The 17,530-nt window shown below is 41.2% G+C and overlaps 2 protein-coding genes across 2 annotated transcripts; both read right to left on the reverse strand.

Annotated features, from left to right (window-relative positions):
- Positions 1-1,190: 1,190 nt before the first annotated feature.
- Positions 1,191-4,653, reverse strand: LOC143505649 (heat shock 70 kDa protein). The gene is made up of 2 exons (XM_076996199.1): positions 4,496-4,653; positions 1,191-3,754 (listed from the first exon to the last, which is right to left on the reverse strand). The coding sequence occupies exon 2, from the start codon at positions 3,732-3,734 to the stop codon at positions 1,803-1,805; it is 1,932 nt and encodes a 643-aa protein (XP_076852314.1). The 5' UTR covers positions 3,735-3,754; positions 4,496-4,653; the 3' UTR covers positions 1,191-1,802.
- Positions 4,654-7,514: 2,861 nt separating this feature from the next.
- fus (FUS RNA binding protein) lies at positions 7,515-17,125 on the reverse strand. Its single transcript, XM_076996200.1, has 15 exons — positions 16,940-17,125; positions 16,465-16,492; positions 16,180-16,340; positions 15,703-15,871; positions 15,029-15,342; positions 14,704-14,881; positions 12,751-12,785; positions 9,842-9,874; positions 9,624-9,733; positions 9,407-9,536; positions 8,863-8,964; positions 8,620-8,737; positions 8,381-8,478; positions 8,086-8,227; positions 7,515-7,939 (listed from the first exon to the last, which is right to left on the reverse strand). The coding sequence occupies exons 1-15, from the start codon at positions 16,950-16,952 to the stop codon at positions 7,900-7,902; spliced, it is 1,671 nt and encodes a 556-aa protein (XP_076852315.1). The 5' UTR covers positions 16,953-17,125; the 3' UTR covers positions 7,515-7,899.
- Positions 17,126-17,530: the final 405 nt, after the last annotated feature.

Raw genomic sequence — 17,530 nt, forward strand, 5'->3', positions numbered from 1 at the left:
AGTTCCCTGAAACTGGGGATCTTTCAGGCAGTAAATGTCAGTCTTGTTTTTACATTATTTATTAGCATGCAGTGAATAGTTTTACTGAGAAACCCCAATTTTTACACAACATAACGGAAGTACAACCCCAGTTGAAGAAAGGGGGTGTGTTATGAGACATTTTCTAGTTTACTTTGCTTTGCTGTCTTTAAAGAGTTTACCATACAGGACTTACAACGTTACTCACGTGAGCATTTCTGGGAGAAAAACAAAACCCAAACATCACTCCACATGTTTGTATTGTCAGTCAGTCAGACCATCCTTTCTACAATAGTACAGATATATGTATGAAACTTCAGTGTGATGTTTGACCATGTTTTATTCAATAAATTTATTCATTTGGTGGGGACACCAAATGAACAAGAAGTATAATTTCAGCACAAAGCACTTAGTGCAGTATAGATTTAGGTAGGGAGCCTTACACATTTTTACACATTTTATTTGATCCTGAAAAATACTCACACCTTTTGGAGACAGAGCATTCACTCAGTATCCAGTTCTTCTAACACACTTATAGTCACCAGTACAGATGTAGAAATAATCCAGGATGAACATTGTGGAAATCAGGAGCTCTCAAGAAGTCCTTAGCAGCAGGTAAATTGTCATTGTCTGAACCAATCATGTATGCCATGTATGTCATCATCACCGATGCGATCATAATCTGTGTCATTCTTTACCTGTTACACGATTTGAAGGCCAGTTTAGTTTCTGGAGTTCTAAAAATGAACTTGAAGTTGGTGCTTTTAACACTAAAGAAATATGCTGCACAGCATAGTCTGGAGTGCATTTATGTTTGAATTATTATTATTATTATTTAGGCATTAGTCTACTTGTTGTGAGATCATCTTATATTCAATTTCAGTGCCCACTTGGGAGTTAACGTGATCTCATGTGTTAAATCGCTGATTATACTGCCACCTGCTGCTTCATTGTTGAACTATCACTACAGTACCAATGTAGTCATTTAAAAAAATTATAAGTCACTGTAATCCATGACCATAAAATGAACAATGGGTTATAGCTCCTATATTTACAGTAAAATGCATTACAGCACAATGCATTAATTTCCCTGGGAGGAATACTCTGTTATTTACATTACAGACCACATATAGTTTTCAACATTATGTAATTAATGAGTCAATGCTGGAAAGTTAAGTTAATCTTTTTATTGAGAACATGCAAGAGTCCTTAACAACATTCAAACAATCAACATCCTTATTCTTATCATCGTTATAAATCATTTGAAATAACCCCTGCAAATACCAAATTTCTTTCAAGTATTTCCAGTAACTGGCAAATAAAATAGCTTTCACATACTTCTAAAGCAAAACTCATAACCTTTGTACACTAGTAAGAATTTTCAAAATTACAAATATACAAACAACTTTCTTAGAAGATATAATAATTTTTTGGTCTTATTTACATTACAGGACCCTATATTTTGTTACATTGCTATGAAATAGTCATTGCTTGGAAGTTAGTTTTTATTGACAACATGCAATGGTCCTGTTATAAAAAAAAAAGTGAACAATGTAAAGGAATGCAATTAATTCCACAACTGAAATAATGTTAAATTACTGTGTCAAACAACCCATTTAACCCAAGTATTTGCTAAACATGGCAAATAACTATAGAATAAAAGAAATAACTAAACAATAGTTTTTGTGTACTTGTCAATGGAGAACATATCCTTGGACCCATAGTAATCATTTTCTAAATGTATTCCCGCCACCCACCACCGTGATTCAGAAGCAGAGCTGCTTTTAATCCACCTCTTCAATCGTGGGCCCCTGGGTGCTGGACCCTGAGCCAGCCCGCGCTTGGGATCCACAGTCTCCAGCTGGCATGCCTCCCTGGTAGAGTTTGGTGATGATGGGGTTACACACCTTCTCCAGCTCCTTCAGCTGATGTTCGTACTCCTCTTTTTCAGCCAGCTGGTTGTTCTCCAGCCACGAGATGGCCTGGTTGCACCTCTCCACGACTTTCTTCTGGTCATCCTCACTGATCTTGCCTTTCATCTTCTCATCCTCTACACTACTCTTCATGTTAAAGGCGTAGGACTCAAGGGCGTTCTTAGCAGCAATCTTCTCTCTCTGGAGGTCATCCTCTGCTTTATACTTGTCTGCTTCCTGCACCATCCTCTCAATCTCCTCCTTGCTCAGCCTGCCCTTATCATTGGTGATGGTGATTTTATTCTCTTTGCCAGTGCTTTTGTCCACCGCAGACACGTTCAGAATGCCATTGGCGTCAATGTCAAAGGTCACCTCAATCTGAGGAACTCCTCGAGGTGCAGGTGGGATGCCCGACAGCTCAAACTTCCCCAGCAGGTTGTTGTCTTTTGTCATGGCTCTCTCACCTTCAAACACTTGGATCAGAACGCCGGGCTGGTTGTCTGCGTATGTGCTGAAGGTCTGGGTCTGCTTGGTTGGGATGGTGGTGTTGCGTTTGATGAGAGCGGTCATGACTCCACCTGCTGTCTCAATGCCCAGGGACAGCGGGGCCACATCCAACAGCAGCAGATCTTGTACATTTCCAGATGTGTCACCCACAAGTATGGCAGCCTGAACAGCTGCACCATAAGCCACTGCCTCATCTGGATTGATGCTCTTGTTCAGCTCTCTGCCATTGAAGAAATCCTGCAGAAGCTTCTGGATCTTGGGGATTCTTGTAGAACCTCCAACCAGTACAATGTCATGGATCTGCGACTTATCCATCTTGGCATCACGTAGAGCTTTCTCTACAGGTTCCAGTGTTCCTCTGAAGAGGTCGGCGTTCATCTCCTCAAAGCGTGCTCTGGTAATAGAAGTGTAGAAGTCAGTGCCCTCATACAGGGAGTCGATCTCAATGCTGGCCTGAGAGCTGGAGGACAGGGTTCTCTTGGCTCTCTCACAGGCTGTGCGCAGCCTCCTCAGTGCACGCTTGTTCTGGCTGATATCCTTCTTGTGCTTCCTCTTAAACTCCTCCACGAAGTGATTGACCATGCGGTTGTCAAAGTCCTCCCCACCCAGGTGAGTGTCTCCTGCTGTTGACTTCACCTCAAAGATGCCATCTTCAATGGTCAGGATGGACACATCAAAGGTTCCACCACCAAGGTCAAAGATCAGAACATTGCGCTCTTTTCCCTTGCTCTTGTCAAGGCCATAGGCGATGGCAGCAGCAGTAGGTTCATTAATAATTCGGAGTACATTCAACCCAGCAATCACGCCTGCATCCTTAGTTGCCTGCCTCTGAGAGTCGTTAAAGTAGGCTGGAACGGTGATGACAGCATTTACTACTTTCTGTCCAAGGTAAGCCTCTGCAATTTCCTTCATTTTGACCAGAACCATGGAAGAGATTTCTTCAGGGTAGAATAACTTGTTCTCTCCTTTGTACTCTACTTCAACCTTTGGTTTACCTCCTTCGCTAACAACCTTAAATGGCCAGTGCTTCATGTCAGACTGCACGACTGGCTCATCAAATTTTCGACCAATGAGTCGCTTTGCATCGAATACTGTGTTATTTGGATTCATGGCCACTTGATTCTTGGCAGCATCTCCAATTAAGCGCTCTGTATCTGTGAAGGCCACATAGCTGGGTGTTGTTCTGTTGCCCTGGTCATTGGCTATGATCTCCACCTTTCCGTGCTGGAACACCCCAACACAAGAGTAGGTGGTGCCTAAGTCAATCCCAATGGCAACTCCTTTTGCTGTTGACATGTTGACTAATTATGGTCAAGCTGAAAAATACACAAAAAACAAAATTAACCTTTTAATTAAATTAACAAACCCGTTTGTTTAGAAAAAAACCAAACATAAATAAACTAACTGAAAGAACATGAATTTGTCACTACGTTTACGTTTTGCTTCGTGATTTTGAATAGTTAAAACTATTTAACTATTTAGGGCGTTATAACGTCACGATCTATTAAAAAAAACACCACCACTCTCCTGTAGCTAGTTTAGGTACGTCAATAGTACATGTGTAGCGTATTTACATAGGTAACCTAACTACTACATTGAAATACAACATTAAAAATGTCTTAAGAACAAAACAGCACATTTATTTATTTTATGGCACAAATAAACATGGTACAAACATTGTTTGTGTTGTTTGTTTTGGTGCGTTACAAACTTCACGGTGAACCATCTTCTTAGCTACAAGTTGTAACGTTAATCTAACTGTAGCTAATCAGTTCGCTACTTGCTATTAACGTAGGTTACGTCCCAAAAACAAAAGGCTAGCGGGTCAAAGTTAAATCAATAAAACTAGCATCAGTTGTCCGGAGCATTAACGTTAGTTACTGGGTTTAATATATTCTTCTAGTTAACTTTCTAGCTAAGCCTACTGTGAATTAGTTAAGGAATGGCATTCTAACTGACGAGATTATGCTAGTGCAATATTGATTAGAAAAACTTTCCATTAAATATATGCCAATGAAGAACGTAGACAGTTAATCGTTGTAAATGCTGGTACTCACCAGGTAAAGAACGAAACCGTCTCTAAAGCTGGTTGTTAGGTCTCTAGTGGAGTTATAATTCTGCTCGTACTCCGCGCCGTTCTGCTCTGACAGGATGGTGGAACTGCGCTATTTATCCGCGATTCACGCGTTCCACACGTTTCTGGAAGTCTCCGGCGACGCTGGCCAATCACCAAGCAGCATTGTGTTCCGACGACGCTCCGTGTGCTCGCGTGAATGTTCTCGAGGTTTCTACAGCTTCTGGTTATTGCTGGAGTTATTATAATAAACTTAGAGAATGCCAGAGGAGTAGACAACGTATTCTGTTAAAGGATTAAATACTTTTATCAATGTGTACATTCATAGTGATGTGAACTGTACGTTTGTATCGGCATTTCAAATAAATGTAGCTACAACTTTCGTAGTGATGTGAACTGTACGTTTGCATCGGTTTTTCAAATGAATGTAGCTAGTAGCTACAACACCAGAGGTGATGCGGCACCAAAGTGTGGAAAATTTGCGAACCATACTTTTTTATTACAACACTTCACTCCGAAGCCGATGTTTTATTTTTCGCCATTATCATAAAATGGTCGCGCAACATAAAAAAGATCCTACAAACAGAAGCTGAAAGTTGGTTAATCACACACCTCCTTAACGACATTAACACCAAACATCAAAAAATGATCGCGTGCAGTTGCTCTTATTTACTTAATAAACTTAAAAGGAGAGTGCACACCTATCGGTCGATACGTTTGAAAAGGGCTGGGTGCGCGCACTTAAAATGGGCAACGGCATTTTAAGAAGGACTAAATTTGCGCAACAGGACAAGATTTGTAAATGAACACGTCTCCTGAGCGCCACCAAGACGTTATTAAACGCAGTATCGATTGTGGTGCTCGCGTGTGACAGTTCCGAATATGTTATTTTACCTTGAGTATCAATCACATAGCAGGATTACGATCTGACGAAACTGTCCGTTCTCGTCGCTTCTACGTTTTTCTGGATACATCTAGAGCATTACGCCACTGATTGTTATTGTAAGGAATTTCGCCAGAGCTGCGGGATTACAACCTAGTATACAATATTTCACATCAATTACGGTACCAAAGTGTGGAAAATTTGATGCTTTCTCATCACACCCACCGCAAAAATATACCATCTCCTCAACGGCAAACAGGAATGACGGCAACATCAAATGTATCAAATTGTACTGTGTGCATTCCGTCAATTTAGCATCAAAAGAAAGAAAAAGATAACAACCAAAACCGTGTGACGATTTGTAATGCGCATGAGAAATCCGTTGGCATGAGTTATTCACCTCTTGAATGGCCATTTCTGCATTATCGAATACCATTCCCCCTTTAACCCCCAAAATGTAGCTGTTCCAGGTGAAACAGCTTCAGCCATCTCCTCACAGGGCCCAAGCACACATCTTATTATTGTGTTACTGGTCGTTTTAAGTGCGCGCAATCACGCAGCAGAACATTAGATTACCAGCTAATTTCGCATTTCTCAGTAAAATATAAATTGATAGACGATTTTTATTTTATATTCAAAAATCCAATTGACGGAACGTACAGTGGATCAAATTGTACATCATGCTATGCTGGCAAGAAATAGGCTAATATACAAAAAAGTGATGATGAATCCACCTGATAGTGAAGAATCTAAATGTTAAGTTCAAACTGTACAGGGAAATTGTAGAACACGTAGTGTTTAAATAAAGTACTTGTTAAAATAAAGTACTTGCTACTGTAGGTTACTTGTTTTCCCTGACGGACATTTAAATACAACTGTAAGAAACAGCGTCTGCGAGTGACGTCAAAAGCGTTCTCCGTTGCTTGGATACATCATTCAAAGTGACATTTTATTGGTCGAAAGTTTCCTCACGTCCAACAAACGGCGCGAACACCCTTCAGATGGCCCCTCCAGTAGCACGCTCAGCAGACCGCATTACCCTCTCCACTGTCTTGGTAGTCCTGTTACCTTACAAGGCAATGTTTGCTATTAGCATATCCTCAGTGGCACTGTGGTAGTAACACACGAGGATCTTTGAAGGCAACTCAAATGTCCCATATTTTGAGAAAGTAAAGGCACTGTTGCAAATAATTGGCTGTGGAGACAATATGTCAATGACAAATCCTGAGAAAGATTGACATCTCGAAGACTGACGTTCTTGAAGACCTGTACTCTCTTAGCCCCACTGATGACGAGGGGCTTGTAGTTTCTACACTGCACCAGCCAACATCCACAAGGAGTTCTTTAGATTCGCAGACATTCAGTAACAGGCTGTTACTGTGGAACCTCTGCATAAGGCTCATCGCCTCCTCCATGCATGCCGGCTTGTTATTGACAGTGAACCGTCCATCAGTTTTGTTGGCACTAAATGAGGGAGTGCAGTGGTGTGTATAGAGAACACAGCAGAAGACTCATAACTCTTTCATGTACTCAGATTCCAACCCTGAATGATACAGTGGCACAGACTCTCAGCACTTCATGTAGTGGACACTGCCTATTGGAGCCAAATGGAATTGGTGTCAACAAGCATCAGTGAACCTTCCATTACTGGGCCCACTCCTTATAACTTGCCCATTTAAAGATGTTCCATCCAGGGTGTCTAGAGGAGGCGATCTGGCCCTTGTCAAAGTTGCTCAGATCGCCATACTTGCCTACCTTTCCCACTTCCAACACAACAATGTCAGTAACGGTCCTCTTGCTGTGTAATATATTCCCTGAACAGGTGCATATAATAAATCTGCAAGTTGTTTTAATGCAGGGCTGATCAGTGTATGTACTATTTAATACAAATCAACAGAGATCAACATTTGATATTATGTACATCCTGACTTGGTCTTTAGGGGTGACATTCTCCACTAGTTTCAGACTTTACTGAAAGTGTGGGCTGCATTTGCAAATATATTTTCTGATCTCTGAAATTTTGGCACGAACCGTTTACAGGCCCCAGTGGCGTTTAGCAGCTTATAAAATTTTCTGTCTCAGGGATGAAGCACCAACATTCCTGACTATTAAAAACAAAAACTGTTTAAACAAATATTTATTTCTACAGCACAACTTCATAAAAAAATCAAAGACAACAAAGAAACAGCAACTAAACATTTTCACAAATAACTGATGCAAATAAACCATGGGGAAAGAACTGTCTGATAGGGAGCAACATTAAGAGGAATGAAAGGGAGTACAATTATATCTTCCAAACTTAACACACAGTTTCCTGGCTGAATTAAGCCAAGTCCTAACTAAATTCTTTTAAGTGTAGGGCTAAACTTAAACTATGGGAATCTTGCCTGTACTGTACAAGAGCATATAAAATGTGTGGTTAACAATGGTGAATTGTGGAATATACTGGTCCAAGGCTTAAGGGAGTCTGGAAGGGAGCAGGTCCACACATCCATGTTCAGATATCAATAAGGCCTTTCCCTTCGGTCGTGTCTGTGTTCACTCCTGGAAAACAAGAGAAAACAAACATTCTCTGTTATTGTTAAACAGCTCACCAAACAGCTAAATATGTCAAAAAGATGGACACACATACATCCCAGTGCTTTTTAGAAATTACAGCTGAGGTGCTGTGTGCTTCACCCAACTCATACCTTGAGTCCATCTTGCCAGGGCCAAATCCACCCCTGTCACCCCCTCTCCCTCCTCTGAAGCCCCCTCGGTCACCACCCCGTCCGCGAAACCCACCTCGATCAAAACCACCCCTGCCCCGCTCACGGTCTCCACCAAACCCTCCTGAAAAAAGATGAGATGGTGATTAGTTGACTGCAAGATGAGCCTTTTCCTTATTACTTCTTTCACCAAGATGGCTGGCCATAAACTTGGTTTTAATGTCGCACCTAATTTACCAATGGGTTTATGGTACTTGACAGTGTGATTGCACTGTACCTCCCATAGGTGACATTCCTCCACCAGCACCCTCCGGTTTGGGCGCTTTACATTGATTACACTCATTACGCCAAGAGAAGTTCAGATTTCCACATGACCTTTGCAAAAAAAAAAAAAAAAAACCAGATCAGATTACTTATTTGATACGCAAAAGAAACACAAAGAAACAGATGGCTTCAAAATCTTTATCAGATGTCTGAATCTACATTAAGTATGCATACACACACACACACACTCACGGGTTTGAACACTTCCAGTCTCCAGCTCTTTGCTGGCCTCCTCCACTGCCGTTGTTACCACCAGGGAAAGCACCTGCACCTCCCCTTCCTGCACCAAAGCCACCTCTTCCCATTGGTCCTAAAGGCAAGGGCAGCAATATTCTCAATCTACATTTGTTCACACAACACTAGTAAAGAGAAACAACATAAAAGTCACGCTGGCGTGTCTCCGCGTCCTCCCCTTCCCTGACCACAGCAGCTCACCTCCTCTGCCACGTCCAGCCCTCATGCCTCCACCTCCACGTCCAAACTCAGCCCGCCGCGTGGCAAACGACACTTTAATGGGGTTTCCGTTAAATTCTTTTCCTGTGGGCATCCATGAGGCATACATGATAAAAAGTTACCAAGACAATATGTCCTTGTTACAGTAACCTGTGGAATCACGCTCAGTACTCAAGCGCTCTTGTGCAGATGATGAACATATACAGTATATCTTGATCGAACTGATTGAACAAGATCCAGACTGAGCCAAAGCACATGTGCGCCACATTGTAGACTTAGCCTGTGTCATTCTGAACTGAACGGTGTAGAATAGATATGAAACAACAAGACAATACATTCCATTCTTTGCTCACACACATATACCACAAATCCAGATAATAAAAATGCATGTATGAACTTCAAAAATAAAGTTACTGGATAAATATATGATTACAAGTTTCTTGAATAAATAAATGTAAAAGTAAATGTACATTGATGTCTAAATTACATGCAGGTAAGGTACATAAATCCCAATTCATATACCAACCATCAAACCAGTCGATTGCAGCTTTAGCAGAAGGGGGGTCATCAAACGAAACGGTTGCCTCGCCCTTCAGTTTCCCCGTGTCTCGATCTGTATAGAGGTTTATCATGGGCAAGCCGGTCTTTTTATTGACCTGAGTGAGGAAGAATTCAGGAGTGGGAGTTAGCAGGGAAGGGCTGCACCAAGCCACCTTTGCCTTTCATCCATCCTCACTCTGTACCTTGATGATGCCAATCTGCTTGAAGTAGTCTGCAACAGACTCCACGGTATAGGTGTCTCCCAAGCCCTGCACGAAGATGGTGTTGTTGTCGGAGTTATCCTGCTCCTGCACTGTAAAACAATGTTCACTATTTAATCACAAAGTCTTCGGAAAGTGTCAAAATATCTGTAATGAACTGCAAGGACTGTGTAGTGTGTTAAGTTGAAGGATTCACTTACTATTAGGCCCACCGGGTCCAAGGTCCCGTGGCCCTTTGGGGTAAAGCAGAAAGGTTTACAATCGATGCTCACATGAAACACACTACATTCATACAGATCTTGATATTAATAATGACAATTAATTTTATAGATCTCTGAAAGATGTGCTCAAGCCCACACCCCTTCCCCCCAAACAGACTCCAAACGTATCTACAATTAACTGTTATCTAATTCACCAGTCCAGCACATTCAAGTCCATTCAGTATCAGTGTTATATGACAACACATGCAGAACAACAAGCAGCAACAGGAAAACAAAAAGAAAACTATGACCATTTTAAACCAAAGGTTTAATTGCTTTCAACCAAAAATTAGATTTTAGTAATTACTGATTGCCTAACCACCTGAAAACGAAGAATTTTGCTTAATTCAGATGAACAAAACTATATTCAGATGCACAAACTAAAAAGTTTGTGTGTGAATGTGTTGCATGGCACCCTACATCAGAGCACTAAATATGGAAAAGCTACTTGTTTTTAAACCCCTATACACCTCACGATCAATGTCCATTATTACGTTCTTCTACCACATTCAAGCTCTTCCGGCTCCTCCAGGTGAACAGAAAGCACCCAAAGAGTACTTGAATCATGGAAGCACAATTTCAGACCAATAAGCGTTATTTGTGAAAGCGTAAAAAAAAAAATGTTGACAACAAACCGTCCTTCTGGACATAATGAGCAGATCTCTGAATTTTCACGTTAACAGCATCTCCCAAACAACCACCTGTTCCAATATACATCATGAACCCAATACAGCAATCCATCCATAGCATAGCATTTCATAAACGGCTCTTGCATGCATCCATTTTGGCTTTCTTTATGGTGTTTGGCAGTGTAGATGAACCATTGTTGTAAGCGCAAGCATAACGGTGTTGATTTGAGAATTTCTCTATGAAGATGCAGTTTCCTTTCATAAGAACCATTGGACAATTTTTCACGTCACCTCTCCGGCACCCAGTATTTCAGCTCCATACACCAAGACAGCCACTACCCTTGTTTTAACCAGTTTTTTCCCCCGTCATCATCATCCTCCTCCTCCACATCACCGTTACTGCCCTTTTTGGTGTTTAAACGATCTCCATCCTTCAGTGTTGATATAACCACAGCCTAAGATGCTGTACCACGTACCAATGTGCACCCCAGTCTCAAGTTCACAAACTCCTCAAAAATCAGGCCGAGTTCCTTATTGATCGTTTGAGGTGACCGAAAGATAGTTTCACTGAGAATCAAGACAGATAAATCATTGAAATCACATGACATAATACCATCAGAAATTCCAGAACACAGGACTCTCCCACCAAACTGTTCCACTCTCAGTGTGTCCGTTGAAGTACTAGTTTCAGGTTGAAGACGGACATGGCTCGTGAGATGAAAGATGTACCAAAGCTGTGCATTGTCGAACATAAGGCATTTCAGACTGTGCCTTATCCTGCAACAGCTAACATGCTTATACCATACTTGTATTTTGCTTTAATTCATTATCACCATTGTGATTGGTGGTAAAGACTTATATCAACATGATTGTTTTACCACCTAGGTCAGGTCACACAGACTGTGTCAGAGGTTGTGACCTCTGGAGTTCCTGGCTCAGGGGACCTTGGTAGCAGGAGACTCCAGTCAGCAAGCAGGCCTGGAAGATCCATCAGTCCAGCGGTGGATTTGATTGTTCAGTTAATCACAGATGGGTAAAGCAACATGGACTCCAGTGGATGCGTGTTGGTGTGTGTGGTTGTGAATGTGCACAATACATAATTAAGAGTGAAATGCTGAACCCATCAGCATCTATCTCAGTGGTGGCACAGCCATACACCATGAATTCACTCTCTTGTGCACTCGCACGCATAAAATAAGGAAAAGAAGAATGGAGAAATTACCACGGGAAACATAATCTAACAGCAAAGTATCATATGGGCACATTTCTACACAGAACTGAAAGGGACTAGTGCAATGAAATGTCAAACAGTTCTAATCGAAACAAGTTGATTTTGTGATTGCTAAACCTCAGCATGACTTAGCACAGAATGAAAGTACACAACAGCTCTCCCCAGCCCTCCACAATAGAAAAATAAAGAGCATCTTCAAAGGAAAAAAAAGACAGAAAAAAATCCATGTTTTCAAGAATATGCAAGAATGACTGCATTAAGAAAGAGTTAAGCACCCCCGCCCTTATTCCTTGCATTTTGTACCATTACCCTACTTTGTCCAAATAAATGCTTGAACTGAACTCTGAGTTCAAGATGGGGTAATGGAGGCACAATAAAATAAGTTGATGAATCCTAGGTCCCCTTACCTAGCAACAAAGCAGCACACACTAAATAATTATTACATCATGTCGAAATCAATCAACTTTTAACTTAGTTATTTTATGTCATGTCCAACTCCATCTTTCGAGATATATAATAGGTGAACGCACAGGCCAAGTCAAACATACATCAAAATTCATCTCTGGCCAGTGAAGACTTACTGTGTTTATCAGTAAACAATGCAACATGGTTAAATTTTGTTGTGTTGTATAACTCACACATTGTGTTTAGGAGACCAAAGCCTCAGGAATACCGTGTCTGTAGGTTAACCATAATATACTATCCAGCAGACATGCTCTCAATGCAAGAGTACCAACACACACCAGCTGCATTCCAACTAAAGATAACAGATGTTTTGTTTTACAACACTCATTGAGCTTTCACCATAGCACATCCGAACCACACATGATTTTCTTTACCAAGTGGATAGAGCACCTTTTACCACATTTACCATGTCAAATCAAACATGGCTGAAGTTACCATTCTTCTGTGATGTTAGCAGATCCCACTCCCTCCTAACATCAAGCACGCTTGAAACCCCCTGAAGGTCCTAAGAGTTTGTCACTTACCACCAAACTTATTGAATCCTCCACGATCGCCCATTCTGATGGAGAGGAAAGAGAAGCGAGACGAATTGAAGCTTGATGAGAGTGGTGCTCATTTTCACTCTTCGTGTTGGGAAGGTCTCGCCTCTACTATTCCTCCAAACAAAACCTTCTACTGCGTCCTCTCTAGCGACCCACTCCCACCTGTCAGTTAACCCATTAGTCACAAGCTACACCCCATTGTGGACATCTCATTCGATGGCACGCAGAAGAATTTTCACGAGGACCAGGAGGCTCTCTGTTCTCCAAGACGCTGCACTGTGAGCACACGGGCCACAACGTTCTTTAACTATGTCTTTGTTTTTCTTCTATCAGCGGGATTGGTCTATAATGGTCTACAATTCCTTTGGAGATCAAAAAGTGTTTCCACCACTAGACTCAATTTGACACTGAATGTTTTACCACTGTCAAGGGTATTGAGCCTCTTAAATATTGGATTCAGTCTGGGGAGCTGAAATCATCTACTTCACCAAGACACCCTCACCCCCGCCCTTTTTTATATTGTTCACGATGAAGTAACCACTGCCGTTTGATGTTAACATTCAACAATTTAACACCCCCCCCCCCCCCCAAATTTAACATGGATTTTGTGTTTATATTGCCCTCATCTTGTCCCTAACCAATCCGGCCTTTCTTCCCCACAGGTAAACTAAACTACAATATTATTACAATATTAATAACCTAGACTACAATATTATCACAATATTAATAACCTTAACTACAATATTTTTACAGGATCTTCTAATTCTGTTGCTCTCCCATTCTTCAAAATGAAAAAATAAAAAATAGGAGAACCTTGAAGAACCAAGACCCTAGAAGGAGATTTAAAGATTTTCATTAAAACATGATATCACACAGTGAGTGATCCTGACGGAGAGGATGGAGGTCAGAGTGTAAAGGATCATGGAGTACAGGAGTAATGTAGAGTTCACAAAAGAACAGCTGCAGGTGAAACGTAACGTGCAACCGGAAACTTCCGTTAGCACTGCAATAATGAGTTTACAGGTGCCGACTGATAGTCTGCATGTGTGATCACACAATGGTTCTCAGGATTTTATTCGTTTTTTTTGGATTTTTTTTGGTGTGGAATAAGCATTTTATGCTGGCGGGTTACATTCACCACAGTGCTAACAGTCTTTTAACCAGCATTGACCGAAAGACAAATTTCATTTAACCCATGACAATTACATACTTGCAAAGGGCAACTGTGCCATTGCTGACAATGGAGCCACACCCAATTTGCTGAATTATATTTCAAGCATTATTGGGAAACCATGGGAGACCTTTTTTATCTTAACATCTACACATAAAAGCACAGTTCCAGGGGTACCTGTGCAGCCTGCACCTCTTACATCATCATGCAATGTGAACTTGTGTATGAAGCAGTTTTTTTCAATTTGTCAAACACGATCACCATCTGATAGCCAGCCCACTCAAGGTAGCTAATAAACGTAACCCAAGTCTTTTGTCAACATAAACTTGATATTTAAGGCACTTGCAAAACCATATACTCATACGTCTTTCCATTCATGTCTTCAATTGTGAAGCCCGTTTAAGACAAGGTTTTCACAGTCGACCAGAATTCAGTCCACATTAGAGTTTACACACATCACATTATATTAAGCAGGTTTTGATTCATACCATAGTACCTTTTCCCCTTTCCAAGGAAACATTCTCAAGCTTTGGTTAGCCAGTGTGTGAATGTACATTTGGGCTCCGACATCTTTTTCCATTTTACACATAGCCCAATAAGAAACCAATCGATAAAACATTGATGTACAGCATTACACCGTTTTACCAACTGCCTATTTAGCCACAGTTAATTATCAGATATATTTATTTTCCTAACATGGAACACAGATGTTGACAGGTGAAACCATGTTTTACAGTTTGGAAAGAACACAAAAAAGAGCTTACCCCATTCCTCTGCCTCGGGGTCCACCACGACCCCCTCGTTCAAACCCGCCAGCGCCTCGACCTCCAAAGCCTCCGCCTCCTCCACGACCACGCCCACCACGCCCATCTGGGCCAAACCCACCATCCTGGCCACTATAACCTCCACCACCACTCATAGGTGGGGCATCTGGATTGTAGCCTGGAACAGATCCCACGTTAAAAATCAAATCTCAGAGCACAGAATTGAAGACCATAAAATAATTTTTTGCCTAAAAGTGAATGTCACTTGATTATCTTTCTTTAAAGCAAACCACTTTGACCAATAAATGAAAGGTCTCTCACTCACCTCCTCCCTGTCCATACTGGTTCTGCTGGCCATAGCTTTGTGGTGGAGGTGAGCTGTAACTAGAGGGCTGACTGTAAGGGCCCCCACTGTGCTGAGAGGAATGCTGTTGTCCTCCATATGTTCCAGGTTGCCCGCCACTGGCCCCATACCCTCCACTCTGGGCCCCGCTGCTTCCATATGTACCACCCTGACCTCCACTGGCTCCATATCCGGTGCCCTGCCCTGCAGTGCCACTATAGCCACCAGTCTGCCCCCCATAACTACCTCCTCCTTGCTGCTGTCCATAGCCTGATGACTGAGTGCTGCTGCCATAGCTGCAAGGAGAGATAATGTGTTTGTTAGACAGATACACTGTACTACTTTTTACAGATTTTTACTGTAACACAGATTACTAACATACAGATAAAGACTATAACCACTTTACACTGTGCAATCATTTTACACATTACAATATTAGACACTGTAAGAAACACAGCCAACATCAACGTGTAAAACTCAAACCCAAGACCAAAAAAGTTAACATAACACTTAGTTTAAAAGGCTTCGTTTATCTGACAAAGGCTTCCAATTATCTGACAAAATTAAACTTAAAGACAAAAACTACATAATTTTGTTTTAAACAGCATGTTAATTCCAACTAGCCATTATGCCTTGATACTTGAACCCACACTGACCTAGTGGAAGAGGCAGGAGTGGCTTGTTGCTGGCTGTAACCTGTATAGGACGGTTGCTGACTGTAGCTTCCACCTTGTGGGGGTTGGCTGCTGCTGTTGTAGGCACCAGAGCTGTATGACTGACTAGACTGGTTATAACCCTGGGAAGGGGGTTGGGATCCATATCCACCTGCAAGAATAGACAATGAACAATAACATCACCACCAAAAACTAGAACATTAATACAATAAAAATAAATGAACTCAAAATCGAATACTTATTGCCAGTCATTGGAGTCATTTAGATCCTATACTTGGTCATTCATAATATTCTAATTAACATACCACTTTGCATGCAGCAGCGACATATTAACCCGATAGTACACTGAACATTAAGAACATGATACGCACCTTGAGATAACGTTAAACATCTTTGTCTAAAAATACAATTATTGACGTGCGTGTAAACAACATAAAAACGCCTTTAGACTCGACCAACCTGACTGGGATTGCCCGTAGTTGGAGCCGTAACCTCCCTGGCTGTATGGGGCGGGGCTGCTCTCCGAGCTCTGGTTGTAACCTCCGTAGGCCTGCTGGCTATAGCTCTGGCTAGAAGGTTGACTGTACCCTTGGTTGGTCTGACTTCCATACCCACCGTAGCTGCACACAACCGCCATATTACGAATTTCTCACTAATTTGCAATGTGACCGTTCATTAATTACACGCATTACATAACACGTAAACACGAAAAGGATAGCCATCTTAGCTAACTCATCAACTTACCCTCCGTGGCTAGCAGTTTGGGAATATTCTGAAGAAAAGAGACAATGCTTTAATACAACGTTTAAATGACAAATACGCAACAGATCTATTATGTCATCCGTCTCTTTTCTACGATAACACAAACAACCCGTTGCTAATAATATGAAAAATGTCGGTATAAGAGTTCAGTTAATTGCTAGCATAGCTACGCAACGAAAACAAAATGGCGGACGCCGCCATGTTCTGCGCCATTGTTAAAAATCCAGCTACACGCTAGCTAACGCTAGGTAGGTAAAACAGCAGTCGTATGACATCCTAGCTAGATACGTGTCATTCCGCCCACATTAAATGACTTAAGAAATAAAACCTTCACATGGTAGCTAACTACATGTGTCATTTAATGGACTTCAAGCAAACTGATGGCTGTGACAGCTAGTTAGCAGCTTAGCCTAGCATTCATAACCAACAGTTACTAGCTAGTATAACTAGTTCTTACCACTTGACGCCATGGTTGCAGTTATTTACAGTCGTTTGATATTACAATATACAAATATGATGGATGTAATTAACTAACTAGCCCTCTCGTTAATATTCTCGTTACTGCTCAGTCCCTTATTAAATAAACCGCATCGCTCGCCTTGTCACGACGAAATTATACCACCACTGAAATGCCTTGGTTAAGCTGTGGGTGGCACTGTCTGAGCAGAACCCTCATGCATGTGCTTTGGTGTTAGTGTTACTCTTATTTTAAATGTATCATCCAAATATTTTATCCCTTGGACGAGTTAAGTAAATTACTTTATGTATTTCACTAGCATAATTAAATCACTTATTTAAAATATAATTATTGAATTCCAAATCATAACACCCGATTTTCTCCTCCACTGTACATTTGTCATTTACATGGTGCGTTTTGAATTTAATGCAATCTTGTTATTAGTGATTAAATACTAGGAGAAATGCTAGAATGAGAATGAGAAAATAACCTGGCCAGAACTGAGAAATGAAATGCAAAACCACAAATCTGATTATTAAGTTTCAAAAAACATTTAATGTTAAGAACCTCTATTTTAAAATTTAGTTGTAT

The sequence above is a fragment of the Brachyhypopomus gauderio genome, chromosome 2 (genome assembly GCF_052324685.1).
Source record: "Brachyhypopomus gauderio isolate BG-103 chromosome 2, BGAUD_0.2, whole genome shotgun sequence".
NCBI lineage: Eukaryota > Metazoa > Chordata > Actinopteri > Gymnotiformes > Hypopomidae > Brachyhypopomus > Brachyhypopomus gauderio.

Coding starts and splice junctions, on each gene's coding strand:
- LOC143505649 (XM_076996199.1), bottom strand. CDS start 3,734: ATGTCAACAGCAAAAGGAGTTGCCATTGGGATTGACTTAGGCACCACC.
- fus (XM_076996200.1), bottom strand. Junction 9,875..12,750: donor AGGATTCAATAAGTTTGGTG/GTAAGTGACAAA, acceptor TTTACCCCAAAG/GGCCACGGGACCTTGGACCC. Junction 9,734..9,841: donor TGGACCCGGTGGGCCTAATA/GTAAGTGAATCC, acceptor ATTGTTTTACAG/TGCAGGAGCAGGATAACTCC.